The sequence below is a fragment of the Aptenodytes patagonicus genome, chromosome 3, assembly GCF_965638725.1.
Source record: "Aptenodytes patagonicus chromosome 3, bAptPat1.pri.cur, whole genome shotgun sequence".
In the NCBI taxonomy this organism is placed as follows: domain Eukaryota; kingdom Metazoa; phylum Chordata; class Aves; order Sphenisciformes; family Spheniscidae; genus Aptenodytes; species Aptenodytes patagonicus.
In genome coordinates this window covers 101497518-101506430 of record NC_134951.1, presented here as the reverse complement: position 1 = coordinate 101506430, position 8913 = coordinate 101497518, and the positions used below count along the sequence as shown (strand labels likewise).

The 8913-nt window shown below is 55.9% G+C and overlaps 1 protein-coding gene across 1 annotated transcript; it reads left to right on the top strand.

Annotated features, from left to right (window-relative positions):
- Positions 1-783: 783 nt before the first annotated feature.
- On the top strand, positions 784-5718 carry SIX3 (SIX homeobox 3). The gene is made up of 3 exons (XM_076334422.1): positions 784-1841; positions 4215-4374; positions 4788-5718. Exons 1-3 carry the CDS (start codon positions 1075-1077, stop codon positions 4887-4889), a joined length of 1029 nt encoding a protein of 342 aa, XP_076190537.1. The 5' UTR covers positions 784-1074; the 3' UTR covers positions 4890-5718.
- The last annotated feature ends 3195 nt before the right edge of the window (positions 5719-8913 follow it).

The following is an 8913-nucleotide window of genomic DNA, read 5'->3' as shown; positions in this document are numbered from 1 at the left end:
GCCGGGGCGGCCGGAGCGGGGCCGGGCCGGGCGCCCTGCGCGGCTCTCGGCGGAGCCGCCGCGGAACTCCGCGGGCAGGGGATCCCTCCTTCCGCGGAGAGGGGCAGGGAGCGGGAGAGGGGAGGAGAGAGGCTTTTCGGGGAACCGGGGCTAACCCCAGCCTGTACTGTATGTGCCTGTTTCTGGGAGGGTCACCGGCGTGAGGATGGGTCTAATGATCTCATCTTTCTTTTCTTCCCCGGCACTATTAGTGCTCAGATAGGCAGAATGAAGTGAAACTACGTGCAAATCATGTGTAAATTGTCTCAGTTAGGAGCCCTTTATCCGAACGTGTATCCCAGCCTGGCCCATTTACTTTCCCCCCATATCTCCTTTAGCTTTAACGAGGCTCGTTAAGATCACAATAATATTCCACCCTCTAATTGCTCATCCCATTCAACAAATATGTGCACACTGCTTTTCGCATTATTTGATCCCTTATTTAGGAGGGGTGTGGAGAGGGAGGGGGGAGAGACAGGGAGAAGGGGAAGTGCTGAGATTAGGAGTTGCAAAGATTAAGGGGAAAAAAAAAACCAACCAGGCTTTTCCACCAACCGCCCCGCTTCCCTCCCCCCCGTGCATTTGGGCGAAGTGGTAAAAACCTTCCTTACGTACTCCGTAATGATTGGCAGGGCTGACAGTGATTGGCAGGGGCTGCCATGGCAACGCCACAACGACACTCAGAAGACCAATAGAAAAGCGAAACAAAATGTTTCAGCGCTGCACTCACTGTGGATTTAGGGGAGATATTATGAGGCTGTTGTCATTAGGGCGATTGCTGTTGAATCACTGAATCCTGACTCGGCGGCGGCGCGGGGCCGGGTGTGTGTGAGTGCGCGCGTGTGTGTGTGTGCGCGTGAGTGCGTGTGCGTGTGTCCGCGTGTGCGTGTGAGTGTGTGTGCCCCCGTGCCTCTATGTGGCTGTGTGTGCGTGTGCGGGTGTGGATGCGCGCGCGGTGCGTGTGCCCTTTCCTCCCTTCTTCCTCCCTTTCTTTCTTTTCTCCTTGATTTATCTCCCCCTCTCCCCGGTCATCCCATGGTGTTCAGGTCCCCGCTAGAGCTTTATCCCACCCATTTCTTCTTGCCAAACTTCGCCGCCGACCCGCACCACCGCTCCCTCCTTCTCGCCAGCGGCGGCGGCGGCGGCGGCAGCGGCAGCGGCTCGGGCTGCAGCCCCGGTGCCGGCGGCGGTGGAGGCGGCAGCTCCCGGGCACCCCACGAAGAGTTGTCAATGTTTCAGCTGCCCACACTCAACTTCTCCCCGGAGCAAGTGGCCAGCGTCTGCGAGACGCTGGAGGAGACTGGAGACATAGAGAGGCTGGGGAGGTTCCTCTGGTCGCTGCCGGTGGCGCCGGGGGCATGCGAGGCCATCAACAAGCACGAGTCCATCCTCCGCGCCAGGGCGGTGGTGGCCTTCCACACGGGCAACTTCCGAGACCTCTACCACATCCTGGAGAACCACAAATTCACCAAGGAGTCCCACGGCAAGTTGCAGGCCATGTGGCTCGAAGCGCACTACCAGGAGGCCGAGAAGCTAAGGGGTCGCCCGCTGGGGCCGGTTGATAAATACAGGGTGAGGAAGAAGTTTCCGCTGCCCAGGACCATTTGGGATGGCGAGCAGAAGACGCACTGCTTCAAGGAGAGGACTCGCAGCCTCCTGAGGGAGTGGTACCTGCAGGACCCTTACCCCAACCCCAGCAAGAAAAGGGAACTGGCTCAGGCCACGGGGCTCACCCCCACGCAAGTAGGCAACTGGTTCAAAAACCGAAGGCAAAGAGACAGAGCAGCGGCGGCTAAAAACAGGTCAGTGGGGCTGCGGGGCCCCGCTCCGGGGCGGGGGCGAGGTGGGCGGCGGGGCTCCGCGGGCGACCACGCTCCGCGCCGCGGCTCGGCGGCCGCCCGGCCGGCAGCGCGCTTCTGCCTCTCCTTTCCTCCTCCTCCTCCTCCTCTCCATCACCGCCAGCGGGAGAGGTCTGTCCCCTCGCCGGGCGGGTAGGTCTTCTCCCGGCAGCCGCAGGGATGCGGCGGGAGCAGGCACGGCTCAAAGTTGCCTGGCGCGCCCCGAGCCCTGCCCGGGCTCCCCACGGGCTCCCGGGGTGCGGGCAGGGCTGGGGCTCACCCGCGGGCGTGGGCAGCTCCGTGCGCGCGCGCGTGTGTGTGTGTGCGGGGCGCAGCGGCTGCGGCGGGGGCAGAGCCCGGCTCTCCCTGCCTCCCTCCCCGCGGCAGCTGTCGCGGGGGACGGGAAACCCCACGGCCCCGGGTCGGTGGGCTCCGGTTTTGCTTTCGGCTTGCCGGGATCTGCGTCTGGTCGGGCTCTGGCGCGGTTCCCCCGCCGAAGGGCCGAGGCGGGCGGTGCGATTCAGAGCGGGTTTCTGCAGAGCGGGCGGCTCCCCTCCGATTGTTCGTGCTCCTCTGCCTGCGCGGCGGGACCGGCACACGCACACCCCGGAGCCGTTCGGCTCGGGGAGGAAAAGGGAAAAAAGCCTTTAAGAGATCGGGAAACATCTTCCCCCCCCCCCCCCCTCCATTTCTCTGTTTACACCACATGGCGACCTGGCCCTCTGGTCGTGTGTTTGCCTGTGCATTTACGCTTGCATTTATTTGCGTGTCTCTCGGTGTCTTTTTTTTTATTATTTTATTTTTTTATTTCTGCTTTGCCATGATAAAAGCGAGGCACCCTTCCTTCTTTCTTTTTTTTTTCTCGTCATCCTCCGTAAAAGTTATTTTGCAAATGAAAATGGACCCTTAATCCAGCTTGACACATTGTTTTTATTTTAATTTAAGTTTGGCTACCACTGTAAGCGTGTAAACAAAACTTCTTGTTCTTGTAAATGCTGTCTCTTAAATTCCTCCTAATTATAGCACTGGTGCTATTGATTCAAGATTCTGTAGGAGAAATGCAACCTAAAAGTGCCTCGCCATTTAATTTCCATTAAATGGAAAACAGATCAGCTTAGGACTGTAAATAAACAGAAGTTGCCTACGGATGCTTTTGTTGACTCAACGCTGTTGACAGCAGTTGAATGCACCAAGAATTGTAAATGGGAGAAAAATCAAAGACGCTGAAATTAGACAACTTAAAATAATGAGAAACGTAGAATAAACCGGCTACATTTTTCTGTTCTTTGCAGGCAGTTAAATAGAAAATACCCCGGTGAGAAGCAGTTGAGCGAAGGGTGTATTTTGATTCACACTGGCAATGCTAGGCGCTAGAGGCTGTGGCTGGCAACTCAGTCCAGGACGTTTAGCTCTTATCCCTGAATCAGGCTTTCATTGGGTTTCGAGCGGAATAAACGGGCGCAGAGGAATACTCACAACACGCTAGGGAACCTAAAAATTATTTATTGCCTCTTAAAAAAACCCAAAATGTTCCACGGCAACATACCCTTAAGTGTTGGCGGTGAAAGGACCAGCACTTTAAAGCTAATTTTGGCTTTCGGATGGAAAAGGGACTTAAATTTCGAGCGGAGAGAAGCGCCGTGTTCCGCAATCGCCCTTTTTTATTTTGTCGATACCGCTGCCTCCCCGGGACAGGACCTTCCTCCAGTCCTGCCGCAGACCCCGGAGTATTTGTCTGTCCACTGGGAAATATTTAGACAGATACTCGCCAGAGCACAAAATGAGGATCCTGTACGAGTCTCGCCCGCTGCAGACCGGCCCTTGCAGATTTCCGCGGTGGCCAAGTGTTTAAGGAGCTGACACAGAGCTGGTTTTCTCCTAGGCCCGCGGTGCTGCGGGCTGAACGGCTCTCCGGGGAAAGGGAAGGCGCTGCTCCTGTTTTTCAAACCACGGGGCAGGGAGCCGCTTCTCCCCCCGCTCCCCGTCCCCTTTCAAACCGCGACCCCTCTATCAGCGTTCGCGCTGGGTGCCATCCCCCCGAGGTGGCCTGCCCCGGCGACGCGGGGAAGCCCCGGCGCCGGCCCCGCCGCTCCCGCAGCGGGGGCAGCGCGGCCCGGGCGCACGGCTTGGCCCTGCCGCCCGCCGCCGCTCCCGGGCTCGGCGGGGCGCCGCGGGAAGGCGGCCGGGCCGGGCCGGGCCGGGCCGGGGGGTCCGCTCCGGGCCGGGGCCGCGGCTGTCCCCGGGAGGGCGCGGGTCCGGGCGGGCGCCGTCCCCTCGGCGGCGGCGGCCGGTGTCTCAGGGGGCTGTGCTGTTGTTTTGTCTCCCGGCGCGATGCAGGCTCCAGCACCAGGCGATAGGACAGAGCGGCATGCGGTCGCTGGCAGAGCCCGGCTGCCCGACACACAGCTCGGCCGAGTCTCCGTCCACGGCGGCCAGCCCGACCACCAGCGTCTCCAGTTTGACAGAAAGAGCCGAGACGGGCACCTCCATCCTCTCGGTAACCTCCAGCGACTCGGAATGTGATGTATGATATCGGAAAACAAACAAACAAAAAATCCAAATCCAAACAGCCAAGCACCCTCTCCCCGACCCGAGCAAAACAAACCGAGGCAACCTAGAATCAGGACACACACACGCACGCACGCACACACACAGCCAGGAGGAAAGAAAAGGCCAAACCCGACCCAAACCTAATAGCAAACAAACAGACAGGGATCAGAGAATCCACCACCACCACCGTCAGCCAACACCACCACCAAGAGATGGAGCTAAAACTTCAACAGTCATAAACGCTGGTGCTGCAGCGGGGGGGTGGGTGGGGGGGCGGGAAATAATAATTATTATATATATAAAAAGAAAAAAAAAAGAAAAAAAAAAACAAAGCAAAAGTGACAATTGTATTCTTTTTAGGACAAGCACGATTTCTCCTTTGCGCTTTTCCATGGACGCATTTCACCCACTTGCATGATGATGATGATTAAATTTGTATCTGGGAAAAAATATTCTCTATAGTAAAGGAAAACAAACAGAAACCAGACAAACAAACGCAAACTCCGATCGAATTTGTACAAAAATCAAAAATAAAAAAAAAAATTAAAAAGGAACTCCTTGAAGAGGGAAATAACAACTGTTTATCGCCTTTTTGTTGGTCCTATTTCTCTCTCTTTCTCTCTCCCTCTCCCTTTCTCTCTGTTTTTTGTTTTGTTTTTTTTTTTTAAGTCCAAGTGATGGTCCAGCCAAGATGCAATTTTCTGTTTTTTTTGTTCAGCAGACAATCATTTTATTCGTAAGCACCTTTTTTTCTACACTTCTGTCACTGCCTGTGTGGGTACTGGTTATAAATGTGGAAAAAGAATAGTTATGACTGTAACAGATTTTTATTTTTATTTCAAAATTTTATATGAATTATGTATATCTTAATGATGCGGTCATTTTCCCAGTTTGTAATATATGTGTAGAAATGCTTGTATATGATATTTGCTCTACTCTTTCTTTCTTCCTCCCCCCTCTCTGTCTATCTCCCTCCCACCCTTTCTCTCTCTCTCCTTTTTATTTTCCTTGACTCGGTGTTCCTTGCACAAACTTAGCTGTCAAGATCTGACGTGCTAGGTTTTCAAAAGGGACCTCAGCGATAGAAAAAAAAAAAGAAAAAGAAAAAGAAAAAAAAAAAGCTTAGGGTGCAACTGTAGTTATCTTATGCAAAAGCTATTTTGAGTATTTCATAGCAGCTTTGGGGGGTCTCTTCTTAAACTCCACGTAGGACGCTTAAACTATTGTTTCCTTAACTGCGTGTTTATCTATATGTACAAACTTTCTAAATCAAATACAGTATTCCATTTTCTTATCTATCCAGCGATGTTGGTGTTTTTGTCCGCCACGGAAAAACACGCCCTCCCCGTGGGCGCCTCGCCCCGCGCCCTGCCCCGCCGCGGCCCCGCGGGGCGCGCAGCGCTGCGCGGCCCCTGCGCCGCCGCCGGCCCCCGCCTTCCCCGGCTCGGCGGGACACCCCGGAGGGATTCTGGGGGGACGGACCGACCCTGCGCGGAGGCTGCGGTAGCTCCAGCGGGGACACCGGGGCTGCGATAGCGGCGGCGGCGCGGGGCACGGCCGTGTCCCTCCGGGTCCCCTCCGCCACCGCGGGCTCCAGCGTTTCCACCCCCTCCCCCGGTCCTTTTTTTGTGCGCTCCGAGCTGAAAGCCTTCTCCTGGCCGCCTGTCTGCAGGGCCGGGTGTCTCCAGAGAGCGGTTAAGACGTTTCGGGATTTGTTTTGTAGCTTTAAATGAAAACAAAAACATAAACTCCTCGCCCTAAGCGGGCTGCAGCTCCTCCCCTCGAATCCGGAGTATATTGTAATGTGCTGAAAGAAGCCTTTATTTGCATGACTAACAGTATTTCAGCATCTTTCTTTCTTTCTTTCTTTCTTTCTTTCTTTCTTTCTTTCTTTCTTTCTTTCTTTCTTTCTTTCTTTCTTTCTTTCTTTCTTTCTTTCTTTCTTTCTTTCTTTCTTTCTTTCTTTCTTTCTTTCTTTCTTTCTTTCTTTCTTTCTTTCTTTCTTTCTTTCTTTCTTTCTTTCTTTTCTTTCTTTCTTTCTTTCTTTCTTTCTTTTTCTTTCTTTCTTTCTTTCTTTCTTTCTTTCTTTTTTTTTCCTTCTTTCTTTCTTTCTTTTTCTTTTTTTTTCATTAAAGTTTTGCTTTGCCCTGGGCAGATTATTCAGCCGTGAATTAACGAGAGGTAAATTCTAAACTTGTTTTTACTTGAAAACACAATTTTGAAACTTACCAGGGATTTAGGGAGAAACGTGCCTGGAATTTCTTGACCATTTCCAAACTAATTTGGACTTCCGATCTACCTTTGTGCTGCCCGCGTCCTCTCTCCCTCTTCCCTCCTCCCCGTTTTTTGGGAAGTCCGAGCTAGGTTTACGGAAAGCCTTAGGAAGCGCCGAAGGATGCTTCCCCTCGTATCCCCCCGCCCCAAGAGGCTGACTGGGGATCTGGGGGAACCCCCTACGGTGTGAGATCTTAGAGCAAGCCACTAATAGGTAATTTTAAGGAAGAAGCTGATGCGCAAATACGTCCATACACCTTTGGTGCCCCTGAGGAAAAGCCGCGCGCGTGCGCGCAGCGAGCGCGTAGGGGACGTGTCCCCCCGTGAGACCCCCCCGGCCGGGGCAGGAAAGTTTCCGCGCTGGGCCGCTGAGCGCCCGCGAACCGCGGAGACCCGCGTAGGGGTGTGCGTGGGGGGATTTCTCCGTTTCCGCGCGGGAGCCACCGCGGGGAAGGACACGGACGGCCCGAGGCAGCGCCCGCCCCGTCGGGGTTCGCCTGCCCCGTCCCGCGGGCATGGCTCAACGCGCGGCTCCGCGGCGGGGTCTCCCCACGGGCAGCTCCGGCGGCGTCACCGCCCCGTCGCCAACACGAGTGGGGAGTTAAAAGAAAATAACGCCCGGTTGTACGAAACCGGAATGGACGGGAATTGCTTGGGGGGGGGACACGACACACACACAATAGGGCTCCCGTGTTCCGCGTGGGTGGGGGAAGGGGGTCGTGTGATGGACCTAGTTCTTCCCCTCCCCCATGCGGCTTTTAGAGGGGAGAAATATTACTCAGGAGGGGATAAAAGGCTCCCCAGTGGCCGGCACCCTCGCACGGGTCTCACGCTTGGGCTCGGGCTGTTCTTCCTCTGCCCCCGGCAGCGAGGCAGCGGAGAGGCCTTCATAGGAAAAAATCCCGGCCCTTCCAGTCACCCCCGCGTTTGGGTAGGAAGGAGATCTTCGATGTCGGTACATTGTTTTTAAGCGCAATATTGCTGCTCCTCGCTGGTAGGAGTGTCGTTCTCATCCTGCTTTATTTTTAACGGGATTTAATACCTGAAAGGATTCAGAGGCGTGAAAGTTTGGAATTTTTTTTTCTTTCTCTTCCTTCATTTTCGCGTCTCGAAGCTGCAGCTAGAAGGCGTCAAGCCGGCAGCAATAATCTACCTCAGCTGAGCCTTACACTGATAGGTTTGGATTTTTCTTCCCTCTGATTAAGCCTCCAGAAGATCGCCCCGTCGTGCCGTGGCAGTTAGGGGAGGCCAGAGATCGCCTTTAGCCTCACCCCACCCGTACCTGGCCTCAGGCTCCAGCCCCCCTCCCCTCCAGCCTCCCAGGCAGGGCCCTTGCTCCCATGCCATTTGCCACCCCCCCCCACGCCCGCCCATCCCCGAAAATTTACCCCTTTTGCCCAAACACGGAGGAGCGAGCTGCCCTGGCACCGGTGGCAGGGGCCGGGGTGGTCGCGCTGGGGGTGTTCGCCTCTTCCCGGAGCCCGCGGGCCTTTGTGCGGGGCGGCGGGAGGGGGGGGGGGCACACACATCCAGGGGGGCGCCGGTGCCCGCGTGGTTTCGGGGTGCCAAGGGTGCAGCTAATGATATGCCGTTTCAAAGCCGGGCTCCGTAATGGATAAATGGTGTTGTTTTAGGATTTGCATTAAAAACCTGAATGGCTGATTGAGGTGTAAATCTATGAAAAGCTGCGTTTAAGCCTTCTCACCCACTAAGTCCGTCTGCCCGGGGAAGATAGGGCCTATCGAGCCCCGCCAAACTGGACGGCTGCCTCCGACCTGCCCCTGGCCGAGCATTATCGACAGCCCCTCTCCAGCGTTACTTTATTATCCGCGCCGAGCTCGGCCGTTGATTAAGATGAAATTACTCGGAAGCTGAAGTGCGTTTGATCAATATTTAAGCGGAAGCCGGAGGACGGGAGGCAGATGGCCGGAGCCCGGCGGCACACCGCTCTCCCTCCCCGGGAGCCGGCCCGGGCGGCCCCGCTCCCCCGGCCTGCGCCGTCCCGCACCGTCCCGCACCGCCGCCTCCCGCCCACGGCCGCGGCGACACGGCCCCGCCCCACCCGTCGGAAGTCGGGCCGAGACCAGCCTGTTCCGGGAGCAATTTGGAGGCGATAGTTACACCCCCCCACCACCACCACCCCCGCTGCCCACCCCCTCGCCGTGGGGCTATACCGCTGCCTTCATCCCCAACGAGCTCCGGTTTGCGTGCA

What these genes read in the sequence shown, in the direction of transcription:
- SIX3 (XM_076334422.1), top strand. Translation starts at nt 1,075, where the DNA reads ATGGTGTTCAGGTCCCCGCTAGAGCTTTATCCCACCCATTTCTTCTTG. An exon ending in GCAGCGGCGGCTAAAAACAG is followed by an intron (nt 1,842 to 4,214) that starts GTCAGTGGGGCT and finishes GGCGCGATGCAG; the next exon opens with GCTCCAGCACCAGGCGATAG. An exon ending in CGGGCACCTCCATCCTCTCG is followed by an intron (nt 4,375 to 4,787) that starts GTAACCTCCAGC and finishes TATTCTTTTTAG; the next exon opens with GACAAGCACGATTTCTCCTT.